Source organism: Solea senegalensis, linkage group LG11 (assembly GCF_019176455.1).
Source record: "Solea senegalensis isolate Sse05_10M linkage group LG11, IFAPA_SoseM_1, whole genome shotgun sequence".
Classification (NCBI taxonomy): Eukaryota; Metazoa; Chordata; class Actinopteri; order Pleuronectiformes; family Soleidae; genus Solea; species Solea senegalensis.
This window is the reverse complement of record NC_058031.1, coordinates 2,114,184-2,135,858: the sequence shown is the minus strand read 5'-3', so window position 1 is coordinate 2,135,858 and position 21,675 is coordinate 2,114,184. Positions and strand designations below refer to the sequence as shown.

Here is a 21,675-nt window from a genome sequence, read left to right as displayed (position 1 = left end):
AGCGGAAAGCAGGCGCGAAGTCTGGTATGTTTAGGTCCTGCTGTTGTGAGGATTCAACAGTCAGTGCCGCATGTTAACGTTAAAAACTGTTAAAAAGTTAATGTTAACGTCATAGTTAATGCTGCTGCTGCCGCTGGTGCTGAGTTAAACCACGGACACTCATCATGACGGACCTGAGTCTTCATGGAGTGACCGTGAAATTCCCTTTTCCTCCGTATGACTGTCAGAAAGTCTACATGAGCAAAGTGATTGAATGTCTTACGAAGGTGAGTTTTTTATTATTATTCAAACATCAACACGCTGTCATGGCTGACACTCAGTTGAACCTTATTTACCCTCAATAAAATCCTTGTGCCAGACACATTTCACTAAATCAATGACAAGGGTGTAAAGAAAACTAACCACCTGAGAATAGAAGAATACAGTACATTAAAACACAGCCTGCCTAATAGAGGACATGTATGAGATTATAGATTTAGTAAAATGAGGTTAGTAATTAGAAAATAATATTCCTTGTAATGACACGGGAATAGTTATTAAAATAGAATGAGTATAATATTGTGCACAAAAGTGAAATCTGATATTGCACATGCTTGTAAGGAAAATAACACATCACATATATATTTATATACTCTTCACTGCCCTTTTGTTCAGGATTTTTTTAGGTGTGTGTGTGTATAAAATATGTCTTGGTGACACACATGAGACATATTTCTCATTAGACACCCCCTCATTAGTTTTATAATCAGTATACCCATTCACTTTTGAGAATAACTTCACCTGCTTAATGTGTCTGTGTGTTTGTTCCAGGAAAAGAATGGGGTTCTGGAGAGTCCCACGGGGACTGGTAAAACCCTGTGCCTGCTGTGTGCCACATTAGCCTGGAGGGAGCACTTCAAGGACTCAATCTCTGCCCAAAAGATAAAAGAGAGAATGGGTGGTGCTGGTACTAGTGCTGGTGCTGGTGAGATGTTCCAGAATACACCTCTGTCATCGTGGGGATCAACTGCTGCAGACGGTCCCACACCAAGTAAGAAACACACTCCCTGTCATCCCTCTGAAGGTCCGCTTTAAGGCATTTTTTACAGCCAGCAGTTCAACCATCATTTATTCATAAATAGAATCTACTCTTGCTGATACCTTAATGCAGGGGTAGGGAACCTATGGCTCGGGAGCCAGGTGTGGCTCTTTTGATGATTGCATCTGGCTCGCAGATTTCGGCTTTTCAGATAAAACATAAAATATTATCACTTGTTTTAATCCATCCATCGATTTTGGAAGTGGAGGAAACGCAAGTGAATGACATAAATGCAGCACCGTTCTATTCCCTGGCTTTGGATGAGTCAACAGACGTAAGTCATTTGTCGCAGTTCAGTGTGATCGCAAGATATGCTGCTGGTGACACACTGCGCGAAGAGTATTATAACAACATTATTTAAAAGAATAAATTCAGAGGTTTATTATACTCACATTTAGTTAAATTCAGTCTTAAAATATATTATATGGCTCTCACTGAAATAAATTTGCAAATATTTTGCTTTCATGGCTCTCTGAGTCAAAAAGGTTCCCGACCCCTGCCTTAATGCAACAAAATGCAAGTGTTGTGTGTCCTTGTGTCTTCCAGCCAGTTACACTGATGTCCCCAAGATCATATATGCATCCAGGACTCACTCGCAGCTCGCACAGGTTATCAATGAGTTGAAGAACACGTCTTACAGGTACTGTTAACTCATAAGCATGGGTATTAGTATTATTTCATGGGGAATGTTGCTATACAGTCAGATGCACACGTTTCATACATGATTGATTGACTTACATTGACCCATGTCTAGGGATGAGCCGATACGATACTCGGATACCAGACAGATGTAAAATGTAAATTCTGATACAATCCTATGTGTATACAAATGTGTTGTTATCAGTGTCATAGTTTAAAAGGTATAAAATGACTATGTTGACTGATATCGGATCTGTTAAAATGCAAATACACAATCCAGACTTTCCCAAATTTACAGACTGAAAATCTGAATAACATTGCTGTTGATGTGGACATTCTATGGATCTTTAACCTGAAATTAATGTTTGACCTAGAGTTTTTATTTTATCCCAGTATTTGGCCATTTCTGGTCTTGTAACCATTATGTGTTTGTTTGTTTATTCAGCCCTAAAGTCTGTGTCCTGGGGTCAAGAGAGCAGCTGTGTATCAACCAGGAAGTGATGCGTCAAGAGAGCCACCACATCAAAGTAAACACACCACACACCTCACCTCTAGTTTGCAGATGAGAGTATGTGAGTATGTGTGGCTACTTTGGAAAACTGATACCTGTGGTGTTTTCAGGTCCATATGTGCAGAGGAAAAGTCTCCACAAGGTCATGCGTCTACTACAACAATGTTGACGGTAATTGCATAAGACAGTGAGGGGCTTCACCCAGGTGGATTATACAAAATTACCTTGAGTAATGATTATTTTCTCAATCACTCAGTTGTTTATGAAGACAGATGTTGATCTTTGTTTCCCAAACCTCAGGTGTCGTCTTGTTTCATCCACAAACCAAAGATATTCAGTTTACTGTCATAGAGGAGCAAGAGAAACTGCAATATATTTACAATTAAGAATCTGAAATCACAGAAAAAGTCAAACTGATTAATCGGTGAAACCACAGGATTCGTTTGTATCTAAAGAGTTGATTATCCATGTAGCAACTTAAAGGATAACATGGAAAATCCTTTTGTTCAGATACATACACAAGTCTTTTAACAGGCCACATGTTTGTACTTGAACACTGAACACATTTAAAGTCAACATAACACTTGATTCTGTGATTTCGTCCTCAGAAAAAAGCACCGACAGAGACTTGGTGAACTCTATCCTTGACGTGGAAGACTTGGTCAAATTCGGCAACAAACAAAGGTGAGATTTCTATATTCATGTTCACCTATTTATAGATCCACTATTAAAACATTTAGTTTATTTGCACCTGATTTTAAAATGTCGAGATTATGTTTACATATAATTTAAAAATTATCAAGCCGCTATGATGTGTGTCTCCTGATCTGATCTCTGTCCAGCTAAAGTTAAATTCTCTTGATTTATTTAAAACACTCAAACCAATTCAATAATTATGAAAATAGTTGGAAATTAATTTAGTAATCAATTAATCATTGCAGCTCTACTTTTAATAACACTCACATGGGGACATAAAAAGGGAAATTAGTTATTAATAAGTAAATCAGTCTGGGTAAAAAAAAGGTACATTCTGTAAGACACAGCACCAAAAAAATATCTGTGTGATACCTCAATCGGTCTTTTTTTCTTCTTCTCCTTCTCTCCAGAGTCTGTCCATACTACCTCTCACGTTCCTTGAAGCAGCAGGCAGAAATCATTTTTATGCCGTACAACTACCTGTTGGACCCAAAGGTGAGCGGCCTTCACAGTCATCTTCAGATCACATGTGTCTACAAGTGCTGAGTTCTGACATTTGTCTGTTCAATGTGGGTCCTGAGATCATCTGACTGTGATCTCACTTCCCTACATGTATTCAAATACAAATGTTGGGGCTGCAACTTAGACTTATCAATGAATTGTCTGCTGTTGTATTAAGTGCATTGTCCTGCTCTAATAAAAGTGTGAATTCTCTCTCCTCGTTGTTTCACAGAGCCGCAGGGCCCACAATATCGAACTGAAAAGCGCTGTTGTCATTTTTGATGAAGCTCATAATGTGGTAAGACTGTTTTAAACATGTTCACTCTGTTATTTGATAAAAACACTTCACTAATGTGTTTTAGCACCAGTTGTATAATTTCATTACATATTATTTATTGTGAGTGATTCAGTAGGATTTCAATTAAAATGTATCAAACACTTCAACAGAATTTACAGAAGATTCTGTATTAAAATTACAGAAAAAAACAAACAAACCAAAATGATTCAGTTTCTAATGATTTATTTGTTATCTGGAGCAAAGAAACCAGATAATATTCACATTAAAGAAACTGAAACAATCAGAAATCAAAACAGTTCACAATTAATTTAATCATCGATTAATTGTTTCAGCTCTAGATAAGACCCCACTTGATGATGTAAATGAAGAGTGATAATAGCTGGAGGAATGTCTTACATTTCCTTGTCAGTCCTCACATTTCTCATCACAGCTACTGCTTTTCAAAGATTCAAAGACTTTCTATATGTACAGGACATACAGAAAAATCCAAATACTGTTTCTCTTCTCTCCTCAGTACTGAAACTTTAAATCTGCTCTTTGTAGATTTTTGTCAGTCACATGATTTCATCAAAACTGGATCACATAAACGTAAAGTAGAAGGATGTAGACCCAAAACCTGAAGTAACATAGTGCCAACGCAGGCGATGCAGTCCTTATTTGAATTTTCTCACTTTAAACAAAACTGTTGAGTTGTAGTAAGTTAGAATTCTAACACACCAAAAATACACAAAAAATAGGCAGGTATTGAGCAGAAACTGCACTAGAAGTGTTTTCATTTATTGGGAGCAGAGGTATATACAGAGAGCAGAGCTTATCCCAGCATGTTTCTCTGTTGTCTGCAGGAAAAGACCTGTGAAGAGTCGACATCTTTTGACCTGACTCCCTATGATGTAGCCTCCGCCATTAGTGCCGTGGACAGGCTGCTGGCGGAGCAGGCTAAAGAGGTCAGCCATGGAAACACTTTCACTGAAGACTTCAATGTAGAATCCCTCAACTCAGGTCTGAATTCTTACATATCTCAACCTTTGAACGTCACGTTTGTTATGTTATGTCACTAGTTTCAGCTGCTAATATGTTTTTCTGTTTCAGGTTTAAAAGTAGATATAACCACGATTGCTAAAATCAAGCGTAAGTATCTTTAAATTAAGTTATACAAATGCCTGGATTTAATGCGTTTTACCTAACCATGGGTATCATGTCTGCTTTCATAGAGATTCTGCTGGACCTGGAAGCTGCTATTGATTCTTATGAGGTTCCAAGTGACAAAGGCATCACAAAACCAGGAATGTAGGTCAAAGCGTGATAGTGGACGATAAATCTTGAATATTAATCTGTGCTTTTGTGCACTGTATGTCTGAGTGTTGACACATCTGCTCTGTCTCTGTCTCAGCTTCATCTTTGAGCTGTTGGAGAGAGCTCACCTCACCTACGACAGCAAGACGGCCGTCTACGAAGCTCTGGAGCAGATCAGTGGATACTTAGCAGGACGTCAGTATGACTTAACTTTCTTCTTTTACCATCCATCTAGAGATGGGGTCTCTTATTTGTTGATTTATTTTGATAAATGCCTACAAAAAAGCAGTAATTGACTGTACACCAAGAACTTCATTAGACTTTTTCCACACTGGTCTGAAACATGTTGTCCCTCCAGAGACGGGAGTATTCCTGAACACAAATGGACTGCAGAAGCTGTCTGATATCATACAGGTACGCTACATGATGAAGTTAGAGGAGCAGTTGCACATTTTTATAGTATTCTGTCCAGACCTGGCATTAGGAATCCTTCCTGAAAGAGATTAAACCACAAGTGGACAAAGTGGACAATGCAAAGAATGGCGTTTCCTGGATGTGAGCAGTTGTGATCGGGTCTCACGTCCCCACACTGAACAAAATGCTCACATTGTCTAACTGTACAGATGTGTTTGATGTCCGTGTATGTGTTGGTGAGGAATCGTAGATAGAGGGAGAAAATCCAAGCTCTACTCACACTGTTGTAACATGAATGAATATTTTAACCATGAGAGAAAATAAATAATATGTGTTGGTTATAGTTACCATTGTAGTGGCTTAAAAATCCCCAGTGTCCCCAAATCACTTCCTAATGTGGTATTTGTGATGAAGTTGTTTTTAAACCTCAACATTATTTCTTCGACCTGCAGCTGGTGTTTTGTGGTGAACCGTCGGATAAGGACAGAGACCTACAGATGCAGACCAACACAGCTCATTTTAAGGTGCGTGTTCATTAAACATCGACGTGAACAGCCCGGGAATTGACTGTGCATCTCCACCACAGTGACATCATCTTATCATATTCATGTGTTCGACTCAGGTTCATATCCACAAAGACAACAGCTTTAACAGGAAGAAACAGAACACGGATGTGTGGGCTTCTACCGCATCAAAGAAACAAGGTGATGTTGATGCAGCCTTGAGCCTCTGCACATAATTCACATTCATTCCACAAAATCCCAGTTTTCTAGTGGGCTGCAACTGTCAGATATTTGTTTTATTACTTTGTTATTGAACAATTTGTCACTGAATTATTCTAAGGTGATTACACAGAAGTGTTTTAATCTTACATTGATTAGAGAATAGAAAGGAGGGATGGGATTTCTCTGATGCATCATTTGCAGCGTTTTTTCCAGTTTCCTGCTACGGCAGCAGGTTTATTTTCTTTTCTCCACCACACAGTGTTTCAGAAGAAAATTTGTCTTTCATTTATAGCGATGTTGCAATAAACCTTTCTGACCCTGCTGAGAGTTTTCTCTAGGTTTTCTCACTGAAAACCCATTTTAACAGACTGTTTCTTGGCACCTTGTAGGCAACATTTTGAGTTACTGGTGCTTCTCTCCTGGCTTCAGCATGCAAGAACTGGTAAATCAAGGTGTTCGCAGCATCATTCTGACCAGTGGGACCCTCTCTCCTCTGTCCTCCTTCACCTCTGAGATGAGGATGTAAGTTATTTTTCAAAATGAAGCAAAGCTACTATCTCATCTATGTCATAATATGTCTCAATATTACTGCCCAGTGCTGTGATTTGTATCTACATTATGCACTCTGATGTGTGATCTGTGTGGTTGTGTCTATGATGGTACTAATTTAAACTCATAGCAGCAGTTAACAGTTAATCTTAATCCTGTATTTTTGTTGTTGCTGTAGAGAATTCCCAGTGTGTCTGGAAAACAGCCACGTGATTGAACGGGATCAGATCTTTGTCAGCGTCATTGACCGAGGCCCAGATGGCGTCCAGTTAAGTTCAGCATTTGATAGAAGGTTAGTATTTTTTATTATTATTATTTGCAGTATTGATTACATCACACAACTAGAGGCTCTGTTCAGACTTGACTTGAGCATGGTGCTGAAATCAGTACCAATGTAAATATTTTTAAATCCAGGTTAAAAATGTACGAGTGAGCTCTTTTAAATGACTTTACATGTAATGTACAATCCTTAAATTATTGGTTTACGCTGCACTGTCATATTCTATGCTCTATTTTTAGTCTACATTACATTACATGTCATTTAGCAGACGCTTTTATCCAAAGCGACTTACAATTAGTGCATTTAAACATTTGGGAACAAACAAGAGCAAGAAGTAAGTAAGTGCTTCAAGTGATCCAAACTATATCGTGCTAGTCATAAGTGCGATGTACAAGTAAGTTATTGTTAGTGCTTTGTCGTCGTCTTAGTCGAGGTAGAGTCGAAAGAAATGTGTTTTCAGTCGGCAGCGGAAGATGTGGAGGCTTTCCGCTGTCCGGATGTCAATGGGGAGCTTGTTCCACCATTTGGGAGCTAGGACAGCGAACAGTCTCGAGTTTGGTGAATGCCTTTGCCATCCTCTCAGTGAGGGGGCAGCAAGCCAGTTTGCCGTCTAGCCATCTAGCTTTGTGTTTTTTTTCTCTTTCTATTTTTCTGTACTCTGTTTATTTTATGTCAAGCACATTGAGTTGTCAGTGTGTAATACATTTGCTTTACAAATAAATCTGAGTAAGATTTGTTGACCATCTTTGAGACTCGTAGTGTAGTGATTTACATGTGCAGATGTGATGATGATTATAGTAAAAGGCAAATCAATTTTCTTGCAAATTTGAAATTTGTAACCTTTCTTTCTATGACAGGTTTATTCCTGAAAACATGGCGTCTTTAGGCAACACTGTTGGTAAGTCCAACTGATTTTTTTTTTCTCTATCGATGATTGAAGGACTTTTTTTGTGGCTGAAAATAAGCCACAGTCTTAGCACCACAAGGGGGGAGTTTTTTTTACAAAAAGTAAATATTAAATATTATAAACATGAATTGTAACATATACAATTTTATATACAAATATAGAAAAATATTAAGATAATAAGGTAGTAGTAATGCAGTATAGACAGTGAGTATACACAGCATGAGCTTAAGACTTGCAGTGTAAACATTGTAAAGTATTGCACTGATATGAATAACATTGGTGGAATTGCACACAATACTGTATCAACATAGCATGAGTTTCATGTGGCATCCCAGACCACTGATGCCGACACAGAGTCAGAGAAAGCCTTAAGGAAAACCTCCTGCACACTGACATACCTCAGTCTCCTCCACAAACAGTTGAAACCAAAAGTTTACATACACTATATAAATTATCACAATTATTTATATTTGCTAAATGCCAGAATAATGAGCGAAGGATTTTTTTTAGACAATTTGTTATTACTTTCTTCAAAGTCAGACGTTTACATACACTAAGATTATTATGCCTTTAAACAATTTGGGAAAGCCCAAATGAAGATGCCATGTCTTTGGAAGCTTCTGATAGGTTTATTGACAACATTTGAGTTAATTAGCGACACACCTGTGGATGTATTTTAAGGCACACCTGAAACACACTGCTTTTTCGTGTAACATCATGGGAAAGTCAAAAGAAATCAGCCAAGATATCAGGAAGAGAATTGTGGACTTGCAAGTCTGGTTCATCCATATGTGTCTTTTTATATAGTGTATGTAAACTTCTGGTTTAAACTATACATACATAAACTTTTCCTCATCATAAATGTGTCATGTTTTGTGTTCTCTCCTCAGCCAACCTGAGTCGTGTGGTTCCTCATGGTCTCTTAGTGTTTTTTCCTTCTTTTCCTTTAATGGAGAAAACCCTGGAGTTCTGGAGAGTAAGTATGTAGTAAAATGTATCAACAGTGAAGACATAATGTCGAACCTTCCACATGATTTCTGATGTTTGTGTGTTCTCATCAGGAAAATGGACAGGCAGATCGTATTGAAAACATAAAGCCTATGTTTGTTGAACCAAAAGGCAAAGGCACTTTTAATGAGGCAAGTAAAGCTTTTGCTAAATGTCTGTATTGCTATTTTACTAAGAATATTTCCCTAAATGACTACATTTCAGCAGCTGACCCCGTCTCTTATCTGTTCATAGACTATTGATGGTTATTACAACAAAGTTAATGATCCAGCATCCAAAGGGGGAAGCTTCTTTGCTGTGTGTCGAGGAAAGGTGAGGTTATTATAAATATATTATTTATATCTATTATTTGCCACATGGAAGCATTGTAGGTTTCTGAAATCCAATTTCAGAAAAGAAATAAGAAATAAACAGCTAAAATGCTTTTGCTGATTATTCTTTATTATTATTTTTAAAGTCTCTGCATAGTGAAGCATATGATATATATATATATATATATAATTTTATCAGTCCAATGTCTGATCCAGTGATTTTTGACCTGTATCCGTATGATATCAGACATTAGTCATAATTTTCTGCCAAATTGTATTGAACCATATTGTCCAATTGCGATCTAAACTTTTCAGCATAGTCGTACATACTCTGTCCTCAATGAAAACAAACTTTGTGCAGTGTCACAGCTCTCAGGAATACCAAGGTTCAACAGGCTTTTCTTTTCCCTTCATGCCACGCTAACAATACACAGGTATGTCTCTCACACAGTGCTTTCTGTCAATGTATCCCTGCGTCAGGCTAGTGAGGGTCTGGATTTTGCTGACACCTTCGGCCGCGGCGTCATCGTCACCGGTCTTCCCTTCCCTCCGAAGATGGACCCTCGCGTCATCCTGAAGATGAAGTTCTTGGACGAGTTGAGCTGCAAAAAAACTCCAGGACTTAAGGTAAGAGAAACCTCTCAGTTTGACTGAAAGAGCTCTGTGATGTTTTACTGATTAAGTCTTAGTCGTTATATCTGTTGTGTGTGCATGTGTGTGTGTGGGACAGTACCTGTCTGGGAATGAGTGGTACAAACAGCAGGCTTACAGAGCTGTGAACCAGGCCATCGGCAGGGTCATTCGACATAAGGAGGATTTTGGAGCCATCTTCTTGTGTGACCACAGGTCAGAGTTTGGTTGAATATCACAGAATTACCTACACAAAGACACTGCAGAGGCATTTTTCCTCTTGTGTGATTAAGTTGTTGAATAATTAAACCAATTTCAGCTTCTGATGATTCTGAGGTGGTTAAATTAAAAGATCACGTGACTCTTCCTGCAGGTTTAAGGGCAGTGATGCCCGGGCTCAGCTTCCATCTTGGGTTCGACCTTACGTTCGCCTCTATGACGGCTTTGGGAATGTGGTCCGTGACGCTTCTCAGTTCTTCAGAGTTGCACAGAAACTGGTGGGTCCTTGCACATGCACAGTTCACAAAGCTGCTTTATTTTGTTTTTTTAGATTAGTACCTACCTCCAACACTCAGTGGAACTCCACTATAGCCAAAATATTTAAAAATAACCAAAAATAAGCACCCAGAAAAAGGTATACACGCAAATGCTCCCTCAGGTCTGATATATTTTCTTGACAGAGTCTGTTTTAGACTTTAGACTGTTTAATGTTTGCATGTTAAATATCATTTCTGTTCATAAAGACCAAACAGAAGCAGAATAATAACAACAACATCAACAAAAGTCGCCCACACATTGCAGCGTATATGATACACAATAAAGGCTTCAACAAATTCACCTTTAATGGACACAACCCCTGCTCCCACTTTCTTTAAAATGAAATATTACATGGTATTTTAATTAGTGAGTATCTTTGCATTTCTGCCCTTTTTATCTTTATACATTCTAAAATCTGTGATCTGCAAATGTGTTTTTGTGAAGTCTTTAGCTCTGATCTGCTGCACTGATTTGATAAATGTAATATACTGTATGTATCTGTGGCAGATTGAACATTCACATTAGCACCTGAAAGGAAATGAGCTGGATGAGTTGACTCCATTTTGATTTGTGAGTCTGTACTGACTGTGCTCTTGTGTTTGGTTGTTCCAGAGACCTGTGGTAGAGAAGAAGAACTCTGCCGCAGGGAGCTGTGGAGCAGTCTGTCAACCAGACACTCAGTCCTCTGGCCTCACTTCCTCCCTTCTGTCATCCCAAAGCTCCCACACCCAGAAGGCAAAGATGTTGGACTCCCACCTTCCCAGCCTGAAGAGGAGGAGGCTCAGTGAGTATGAAGATTCCATAAAAAGCTCAGTCCTATCACTTCCTGTAATGTCACCTCACCTGTTGTCTTGTGTTTGTGGTCAGATGAACAGAGCGGAGCCAGTGGGATGGCCAGGATCTGTATTGAGTACGAGTGTGGTGTGCAGGATAGTCCAAGGAGGCCGGTGAACCTGCTGGATGCTCTGGAACGAGGCAACGGCTGCAGTGATGCTGCTGCAGGGAAGGACACGGTAACGTGTTGTCTGTTTTTCTACAAGTCAAAGGCAGTGCTGCCTTTTAGAGCCTGTTTAGACCTGGTAATAACCAGTGTCCCAAGTGAACACTGCGTTATCAGCAGCACTTATGAGTATAATACAATTTCAGACTCAGTTCTTCTTTATAAACTCTAACCAGTGATAACTATTGACATAGTCCAACCATCGTGGTTTATTTCGAGTTGTTGTGGAGGAAAAGGATAAACATCCACTGTGGAGGACTTCAATATTCTGTGTGTTGCATTCACTGACCTGACCTGAACTCCGGTTCTAAACAGAAACACCAGGTCAATTACTTCAGTTTGTACTTGTACTCGTTATACATCTATCTATCAACATTATTTTTACTCTATGTTTACTGTGTTTAACTAAAATAACTTGAAATTACCACGTCAAGTGACTTGACTGGGTCAACATGTAATTTTTCATGTTCCGTTTGAAGGCGAGCCATCTGTCCACGCGTTTGATTCAATTTGACAAGAGGATGGATGATGAAATGCGGGGAGGAAAACGGAAAATCAAATTGGTCCATGAGCAGGTAAAACAACTATTTTACTGTATGTGTGACATTATGAATCAAAATTAACTGTACCTGTACAGAACGTCGTAATCAATGTATTTTTTCTCTTTTCCTCTCCGTGTGGTTGAAGAAACCCAGCGTGTTGGAGGATGTGTCTGCTGAAGGTAAAGCCAGCAGGGCAAAGATCTTCCTGGCAGACATGAAGAAATCGCTGAGCCAAGTCAACTTTGAACGCATAGTGCAGGCTCTGCAGACCTACAAGAAGACTGACGACCTGGAGGCCCTGCTCACTGACACAGCTGTTTTAGCTGAGGACACCAACACACACAGTCTGCTCCGCGGTGAGTCTGCTGCTGTGACCGCAGTCCCCACGGGTCCTTGAAACCCTCGAAAGTTGAAAGTCATTGAATATTGTGCAAGAAAGAAGTTGATATTAAGGTAAATGTCTCCCTTGTTTGTTACGACACCACCTACTGTTTCATGCGCCCCTACATTGCTTGGTGTACGTAGACTGGGCCACTGTCTCTCTCTGCTGTTCATATTCCACGAAGATCTTGTGTCTCACCAAAGAAAATGACAATGACTGACTTAACCAAGATCCATAGACACCATGAGAGAAGCGGCGCTTTCAAATTGCCCTCCCATCTTTAGCTGTGTCAGCACATTTGGTGCTTTGAATTTGAGGGAATTAGTCCTTGAATAGTCCTTGAATTTGATGTCAACAGCTGTTGCTTTACTGCCAAATAAGTCATTAAAGGTTGACTCTGTGATTTGTTTTCAAACACTTGTTGAAATCCTCTTCATCCCCTGATGGCCATCAATTACAGTGTTGCCAACAACTACTGTAAATCTGGCGACTTTTCAGACCGTGTTTCTAACTCTGTCTCTGTGTCACAGGCTTCTACCAGTTTGTTCGTCCACATCACAAGAAGAAGTTTGACGAGCGATGTGTGGAGCTGACCGGTCAGGGCTGTGGATACAAACCTGACCACTCGCTATCCAAGGATGACAAGAAAACACTGATGCTGCCTAGTGGTATGGATCACTCATCCTCATCTATATTACACAAGAATTTGCATTTCTTGAATAAAATCAGAACAGGTGTGTGTGTGTTTGCATCGAGTATTCAAATGAACTTGGTAGAAGATGGAGGGACTGTGCCAACAGGCTGTTGTGTTTTTATTTTGTTTAAACCACAGACAAACAGCCTGCTGTGGCTCTGAGCTCCTCCAGTGCGATGTCGACCTGCAGTCAGCTCAGCACAGAACAGCTCAACAAAGGGGGACAACACCTCAGCCAGAAGGGATTAAAAGAACCTCAGACTGGTAGGATCTTACATCCTTTTACCTTTGATGGAAAAACAAAGGATTCTGCAATAAACACTTTTAAAATGTCAAATCTGTGGCAGTTGTGCCCAAATATGGAGCAGATCAGAGAGAGTGGGTGCTTTTATTAGGTGTTTTGTTCCAGATAGGCAGACGTGGTCCTTCAGTGGAGAGGTCACATTAATCACCATAATTAACAAACTTTGTATGCTGCAAAGCAACCAAAAAACAGCCATCATCAGGATTCAGCCTGAGACATTAAAAATTCAATATGTTAAGATTATGTCCACCACATTGTCTTGCTGTTAATCAGCCTTTTCTGAATGGAAAGTGACGTTTGTGTGGCTTTGTAAACCTCTCCCTCCCCACACCAAAGTCCATAGAGAAAATCAAGCGATTTTATGTCACAGCACGTACAATTGTAGGTGAGTAGGTGATCCACTGCTGCCTCAATCAGTACGTACAAATGTGTTATTCTGCGACTTCTGTGTTTGAAATCTTTTGTTTTAGATTTGCCAAAGTGACACAAACTTGCCAAACGAAGCAGCATTAGAATATCAGCTCTTGTGTTCCTGCAAGCTAAAAACACAGACTTTGGTGTGGTGATGTTAGCCTTTTGTCATGTGACCAAAAACAGTTTTTTCCTGACCTCCAGTGCTCTGTGTTTATGTCCACAAGGTGGTGCTCCAAAGAAAGAGGTCCACTCTGCTTTTCTGGCTGATGTGAAAAAAGCTCTGGGAGCCCAAAAGTCAGCTCAGCTCTTTCAGGCGATTCACAGCTACAAGCAGAATGACGACTACGAGAAGCTGGTGACCACGGTGGTGAGCTTGTTCACAGAGAGAAACGAGGACTTCAGCCTTCTACTCAGTAAGTTCTTACAAATCCCTGCATTTAAAAATGTACCACATTCTTTTAAATGTTTGTTCTCAACAATTCTCTTTTTTTTAACTATTTGCTTTGTGAAGGATTTGGCGTGTTCATTCGTCCTCATCATAAGAAGCAGTACAAAGAGATGTTGGATGCTCTGATTGGTCAGAGCTGCTGATGTTCCTGCTGTGAGAGAAGATCGGCAAAGAAAATATGAAGAGGGTGGCGACGTGTGACATCAATGAGACATTGATATTTGTAAGCGACACTCAATCAACACCACAAACCTCAGAAATACTGTAACAACAGCAGATCACTGACAAAGACTTCCTGCTCTGACAGCGATGTCACGAAAAGTAAACATGTATCATGTACAGTAATCTAACGTATTATTAAGAAACAAATTTTAACATTGTTTTTTAATGAATTAAAGTTATGAAAAAATGTAAAACATTTGTGGCTCATGTTTGCAGAATGTCTTATTACACTGAGGGGGTGGATTGATGATTAATTCAGCGAGTTGGGGCAAATATTTTGGATTACATTGTCCTTAAAACAAAAACAAAAAATCCACAACCATACAACAGACAGAAGGGATGAATCAAAAACTAAGTGAATTAAGTTAAATAATTCAAAAAGAACATCCGATGGATGAGCTCACCCTCAGTACCTCCATCCCTCATTAGGGTATATTATAAATAATCGTTAATCTGTCTCCAAATATGCAGAATTTAAATCATTTCCAGCCTTTAATGTCTACTTAACACTATTTGGACTATGTACTTCCATTGTCTGAGAATCCCTGGTTGTTTTTTTGTGTTTCGTAAAAATAATAAATCAGCAAAAAAAATGGTAAGATTTAGCACCTTCATTTAAATAGAAATTAGTTATTATTATTTAGATATTAAGGCCTTGCTGAGAGAAAAAATAATGATATTTACCCTAAGATAGTAACTTCTTATTTGAGATGGAAAGTCATTACTTTGAGATAAGTGATTAAATCATTATACTCTTGTCATTCCCAGGATTATCTGTTACTGTGTGTTTCTTATGGGCTTTTATCCAATCTGCACCATTCATTCTTGCAGAATAATTAGAAAATTACAGAATTTATTTTATTGAGTGAGTTTAAAGCAAAATTAAGAATATTTGAGGCTGATTCCATGACGTATACTAGTTTTTAGTAATTTATCATACATTGTTTATTTTTTGTCATTGTTTTAATTGTGTAAGTTTGTTATTATTGGGTTTTTATGTGATGCTGGCTATCTTGGCAAGGTCTCCCTTGGAACAGTAAATTCAAAGGAGTTTTATTGTCATTCTGAACAAAATTAAGTGACGGTTGCTCCTGGTAACAACCAAGTGGAATAGTTAAACGTGAATAAAATCTAACAAGGTTTATTAAAAAAAGAAAAAATCTCAATGGGATTTATCTAGTCAAATAAAGTTTAAATAATAAAAAAAACGTCGTGAAAATGAACCAAATCAAGTATCAGGAAGAGAACGAGACATCTCGGGGTTGCCGGTTAGCTATCGCGATACTTCCCGAAGGTACAGGATTTCCAACATGGCAGGCACTAAGTTACTGCTAGAAGGAAGAGTGAGTGTCAAATGCTTTCTTTTAGGACTCAGTGTGGTTTTGATCCCGCTGATAAGAACCAGCTTTGGGCACCTGGACTGGGTCTTCGATTATCTGACGGAAACTCCGGGGAAAATAGCGATTTGCATGCACATAGCAGTTGTCAACGGCCTCCTGCTAATCACATACAGAGCACCTCTGTACAAGGTAAGCACTGACGTCAGCTTCTCTCACTCTTTTTAAATGTCTTTCAATGAGTCAGACAAGCTTGTGTTTTAATGCTGTTGAACACTTCATTTAAAGCTAAAGCTGCTTACGGTGATAAAACATGCTTTAACACACATGTAACACTGCTAATGTTGGCTAGCTGTCACACATACAGTAGACAGCTAGCTTACATAGTTACACGGTGAGTTAATCTCATTATGTTCTCTAGGAGATTATGTTCCCTAAATAGAAAGTAAAACCGATTAAGAGACACTGTTTAACTCTGTTGTTCATACACACACCTGTCAATTTATTAGGTACACCCATTTTAATAAAAAGAGCTCATATCACACTGTGTTGCTCCTCCCTCCACTAGCTTCCTAATCGTTTTAAGGTTGATTTTAAAATGCTTATTGTTTTGTTTTTTTTAAAGCTCAATGGTTTGGCATCCTCTTGCCTCTCTGAACTCATTCTTCACACCCCTCCCAAACTCTGAGGTCTAATAAAGGGTTGCGTTTAGATAGCAACCCATTTTGTTGTAATGTTGGAACACAGTACAAATATTTCGTTACTGTACTTAACTTAATTTATCAGAGATTTCTAGCAACTTTTACTTTTTACTCCACTACATTTCCTCTATCTTTGTTACTCATTACTAGCAAATAAAATCAGAAGAAGAAAAGTTGGAAATGATTTGTATTTATACAGATCTTTTCACTTTTACACTATTGTTTTGTAATTCACCCATTCACCTTCATCTCTTTGATTTGGTTTGTACCACAGGTGTCAAACTCAAGGCCCACGGGCCACATCCCGCCCACCATCCAGTTGTATTTGGCCCATGAGATCACGTTTTTTTCCTCCACTCACTCACTGATTAGTACCATACTTATCAAGTTACCTTGCCAGTAAAATAAATAAACAAATGAAATGTGGGCTTTGAAATCACAGAGCACACATTTCTATTTGGCCCCCTCTCATTTAGATTTATACATCTAGAAAAATACATGTATAAATAAATAAATACTACCGAAGATACATGTGACCACAGGGCTGTATGTGCTGGTCTACTGAAATACAGCAGAAGAAATCAGGCAATCATATGGACAATCATCTGTTGTGAATTTTTTGTAATTTGACCTCCTCTGGCCCTCGACTTGGACACAGTTTTTAATTTTTGGCCCCCTCTGTAGTTGAGTTTGACACCCCTGGTTTGTATGAGAACAACGAAACGTTAAACATATAATTGTTCAGTTAACAATCTTATCATCTTCCGTAATACCCTAAAGTGTGAAAAGAAAATTGGCGGTGTCAGTGTTAGATTTTAGCGTTGACTTAAATTTGCTGTTCATCTGGATTTTTGTAAATACAATCTGCTGTTAACCTTTGACCTGTCTGATTCTTCCAGATTGCTGTCAGGGCCTGTTTTCTGGGATTCACTTTTGGCTGTGGCCTAATTATCAGCTTCTCTGAAACCACATGGACATATTTTGGCTGGTATGTACATGGTCAGACCGGCTTTGGTCTTTTGGTATTATGTGACCCTAATGGTCTTCTCCTGCTGTGGTACACCTGTAGCCCAACTTTAAAGGAATGTTTCTTACATGAGTTCACACAATGCTGATTAAGCCTACTGACTCCACTAAACTCTGTCTTTTTCAGTATAGTAGTGTTTTGTTTTCATTTCTGTCGAGACACAGTATTGCATTATATGTCACAAATGACAGAGGGAAAGGAGCATAACAAACATAACAACTACACTAATGAAGTGAGACGGCAGCATCTGAAACATGATTGATGTGTAACAAATGTTGAAAGCTAACTTATGGTTAAGGTTGTTAACCACAGCTCTCTGAAACATTGTTTGGATTATGGACCATGAGTCGTCCTTTCAGAAAGCTCTGTAGGCTCATCTGTGGTGTGGGGAGGTAGAGACACAAGCAGTGCTTTGGTTACAGAAGTTACACACTGGAGCTTTAATTAATCCACATCAGCACCCGATGTCGATCAGATCAGTCCAAACTAGTGCTGATTCGTCAATCGAATACTACATTAACTGTCAACTATTTTGAGAGTTTTCTGACTTTTCAGCTTCTTAAATGTAAATATTATTTTGGTTTCCTTCCTCCATATAACAAAGAAATCATTATATTGGATAATTTTGGTTTGTGGACAAAATAAGACATTTTAAAAACATCATAATTTTGAGGTTTGGGAAACAACTATTAACATTTCTAACATTTTATGGACCAAACAAGTGCTCGATTAAAAAAAAAAAAAAAAAAATCTATAATTGACTTATATAATGACTTTGTTTCCTTACAGTTGTATAGATCTTCATGGTGAACCTTGTTTACTCAGTGTAGTAACAGTGAGTCTCTCTGCAGGTACATGTGCTCCCTGTCGTTCTTCCATTACTCTGAGTATCTGGTCACCGCAGTCATCAACCCTCGCAGTCTGTCGCTGGACTCCTTCCTTCTCAACCACAGTATGGAGTACACACTGGCTGCTGTGTCATCATGGGTGGAGTTTACTGTGGAGAAGCTGACAGTTCCAGGTGGTCTATCGTCATTCTCGTTCACTCCATTTAAAAATGTGCATGTGCAAGTAAATTCTTTTCCCAAACCTGAACATGGTGCTGAAATTCAAGACTTCTCTCTCTGTGTCTCTGTCTCAGAGCTGAAGCAGCTGCACTGGCTGAGCTTCCTGGGTTTGTTCATGGTGCTGTGCGGTGAGGGCCTGCGCAAGGCGGCCATGTTGACTGCCGGCTCCAACTTCAACCACATCGTGCAGAATGAGAAGGCCCGGAGCCACGTGCTGGTCACTGATGGTGTCTACGCGTACTTCAGACATCCCTCCTACGTGGGCTGGTTCTACTGGAGCATAGGAACACAGGTGAGATCCAGCAACTAACTCACTTTCTGCCAAACCCATAGCATAAATGTATTCAACACAACACTATCTCACCAAGGACTGTCTCATTTTAAAAAGATTCTGACATGTTGCAATGCTCCTGGACCCCGGCACGGTTAATGTGTTGTGAGTCACCTATAAAATACCCTAACTATAAGCATCCCTTTCATTTATAGGAACAAATAATGAGTTCTGGGTTGTTCATTATCCATGCAACTGCCTGTAAACAAACACTTTATTGCAATAAAACCTATGGTGTTATATGTGTCTCATAAAAACTGTCTGACTGCTTCAGATCCTGCTGTGTAACCCAGTGTGTACGCTGGGCTACACGATAGCCAGCTGGCGGTTCTTCCGAGAGCGGATCGAGGAGGAGGAGGTCTCCCTCATCAATTTCTTTGCTGAGGACTATGTGGAGTACAAAAAGAAGGTTCCCACTGGGCTTCCTTTCATCTCAGGCATCCGAGTCAACTAGCACACCGAGAGCTGGATGCCCGATGTAACAGACTTCCTGATGTATAACAGGTCAGACCTGGTGGTTGTGCGGTGTCTGCCGTGACCACTGCCCTCCAGAGGGGAAACCCTGCAGCTGGCTGAGAGCCTGTAGCTCACAGAAAAGACTGTGACCGTTGGGTGCGAGGCGGGCAGCTGGGCTGCTGTTTTTTTCTACCAACCTCCAAAATCCCGTTAAAGACCAGAGAACCTCCACTGTACTAGATGTATTCCAGTTACACTCACTGTATCCGTTAAATTTGTGTTTATGTTTGCATGCTTTACACACATGCATAGTGTCCTCATTGTTGTGCTCAAGGTTGATTTGTCCACTGGGCTATTTGGAGACGTTTAAAAGGGAAATGATTGAGAATCACAAAACATATTGCTGAGTTATTTTCTTTAGGCTCATCTATATCTTTCAACAACTATCTCGAGTTGGGTCAAAGTGCACTATTCCTAAACCTTTTGTATATTTCCGCTCCACAAAAGTGGATTGTTCACCACCTCGTAAACACGTTTGATGGTGGGAGTCATTTATCACAGGTGGTTTCTTTAGTCTTTAAATCAACCATGGTACCTTCTACTGTATACCAAAGTTTTACTTGGGTACATTTGCTCAACACGGCGTCTGTATGCTGCAGTTTTCTGAGTGCACATTGAGACGTTCATGTGTAGAAGAAAAGGGTTTGTAGAAAGTCCTAACACAGTTCTATTTCCACATCGACCCTCCTTCGTTTACACACACATAGTCCAGTGGTCATAAATCCTGTCTGTGTAGAAGCTGATGTTTTGGGTGTGATGGGGTTCATTATCCAGGCTTTGTCATTTATCTATCTTTATCGCAATATACTCAAACACATCACAGGAACATGGGAAACATCAACGCATTATGCTGCATTTTTTTTTGCTGCTTCATTTAAAAAGAAATACTGCGCTTCTATTCAATTACATGTGTCTGATCATTTTAGTCATATATAACTCCACTTTAGTGTTTCTGAAATACTCAATCACGTAATTGGTTGAGCTCTTCATGTCAGGTTCGCCATCAGTTAACAGTATCTTCCAACACTGAGAGCAGAACTTAAAAAAAAAAAAATACTGAAAAGTCACTCAATACTCCAAGAGTCCAAGAAATGATGGTTTACACACTGATCATTAGTGTTCATTTCTATGCAGATGAGACTAAAGGTTTTCAAGTTATCTTTTGACAATTCCTGTGGATTTACATATCGCAGTGTATATTACAGAATACTACATATCAAAATGTCTGTTTTGTTTTTTTCTCCCTACTGTAATCCAGGCTCCCTGTGCCACATGTGTTACGTCAGCTGCCCACTTCCTCACCGTACGATAAGAAGGCTCACCCTCCTCCTGGTGTCGCCACCTTACTCTCGTCCTCATGGACCTTTAGGTGACATCCACACTTCTCCGTTTTTGTTTAAGAACCTCTGTTACACCTGGCATCTCTCACTACAGCACTAAATTGGAGAAGGTTAAAAATATTGCAGGTTAGTTTTGTTTAAAAAATACTGATGCTGTTTAGTCTGGGTGGTCATGAACAGAGGCTTTTGGATAAAATGATGAAGTTACTTGTATTAAATGGTTCTTATTGGCCATTACTAGACTATCAGCTGAGAACAAAAAGCTCAGTTAACACTTTTACTTTGTTGTTGTCTCAAAAAAGATCCATTTTCACCTTTGCTTCTCATAAGTTGTACTTTCTGAAACGAAGCAAACAACAACTGAGGGGAGAATCAGCTTCTAGTCCATCTAAAGGGTGATAAACACTTCTACGTATGTTAATATGGATGCAGATTATTGAGCTGACTCAGTGGCCAAGTGCTTGTCTCTTTCTGCCTTCGGCAAACACAACCTAATTTAACCAGCTCTTGATGGTGGATACCATCACTTCACTGTCTGTGTTAAAGTGTAGAGTCTGCTCACTGCTGCTAATCATAACACTCAGGACTAACTCGACACCAGAAGGCACGAGAAATATTCAACCTGTTCATCATAATGCAAGTCTTACTTTGACCAGTGGCGCAATCTGCTGAAAGCTGTATTTGTGTAAAGCAGTCAGAGAGGCTCGGTGAGTGAGTGAGTGAGTGAGTGAATGAGTGTGGGAGTGTGACACCTGTAGCAAACATGAACCTGCTCTGTGGGGGATTAGATAATGTTCAAACGACTCTATGAGACACCCGAGTTCACTTCTGAAATCTGTTGCACTTTCATCGTGTGTGGAGTACTATTTATTTATCATAGTCCTGCATTAAAACGGTTTGTTACTCTGACAGAAACTGTACAGATTTTCTCAACATCACTTGTGTGAATTAAAAACAAGGCAGTTATTATTAA

General features: G+C 39.4%; 2 protein-coding genes across 3 annotated transcripts; both read left to right on the top strand.

The window, feature by feature from the left end:
* Position 1: 1 nt before the first annotated feature.
* Positions 2–14,577, top strand: rtel1 (regulator of telomere elongation helicase 1). Its single transcript, XM_044037162.1, is given in 33 exon segments — positions 2–266; positions 811–1,030; positions 1,625–1,718; positions 2,163–2,244; positions 2,339–2,399; positions 2,837–2,912; positions 3,335–3,419; positions 3,658–3,723; positions 4,566–4,722; positions 4,813–4,851; positions 4,935–5,010; positions 5,114–5,211; positions 5,375–5,430; positions 5,883–5,954; positions 6,053–6,134; positions 6,545–6,677; positions 6,883–6,996; positions 7,842–7,882; positions 8,782–8,867; positions 8,953–9,030; positions 9,134–9,211; positions 9,691–9,837; positions 9,941–10,056; positions 10,214–10,337; positions 10,990–11,161; positions 11,245–11,390; positions 11,857–11,952; positions 12,065–12,275; positions 12,832–12,969; positions 13,134–13,259; positions 13,938–14,126; positions 14,225–14,294; positions 14,296–14,577. Coding segments are annotated over 33 exon segments (3,498 nt in total). The 5' UTR covers positions 2–164; the 3' UTR covers positions 14,363–14,577.
* A 1,095-nt stretch (positions 14,578–15,672) lies between these two features.
* icmt (isoprenylcysteine carboxyl methyltransferase) lies at positions 15,673–21,675 on the top strand. 2 transcript variants are annotated; one of them, XR_006361363.1, is made up of 6 exons: positions 15,673–15,912; positions 17,321–17,409; positions 18,300–18,469; positions 18,590–18,807; positions 19,121–19,350; positions 20,621–21,675. XR_006361363.1 is itself a non-coding variant. In XM_044039286.1 (5 exons), the coding sequence occupies exons 1-5, from the start codon at positions 15,694–15,696 to the stop codon at positions 19,298–19,300; spliced, it is 876 nt and encodes a 291-aa protein (XP_043895221.1). In that variant the 5' UTR covers positions 15,673–15,693; the 3' UTR covers positions 19,301–21,675. The 2 variants fall into 2 exon arrangements, 1 of the variants encoding a protein (XP_043895221.1); XM_044039286.1 differs by having other exon boundaries at positions 19,121–21,675.

Coding starts and splice junctions, on each gene's coding strand:
- icmt (XM_044039286.1), top strand. CDS start 15,694: ATGGCAGGCACTAAGTTACTGCTAGAAGGAAGAGTGAGTGTCAAATGC. Junction 15,913..17,320: donor ACAGAGCACCTCTGTACAAG/GTAAGCACTGAC, acceptor TGATTCTTCCAG/ATTGCTGTCAGGGCCTGTTT. Junction 18,808..19,120: donor ACTGGAGCATAGGAACACAG/GTGAGATCCAGC, acceptor TGACTGCTTCAG/ATCCTGCTGTGTAACCCAGT.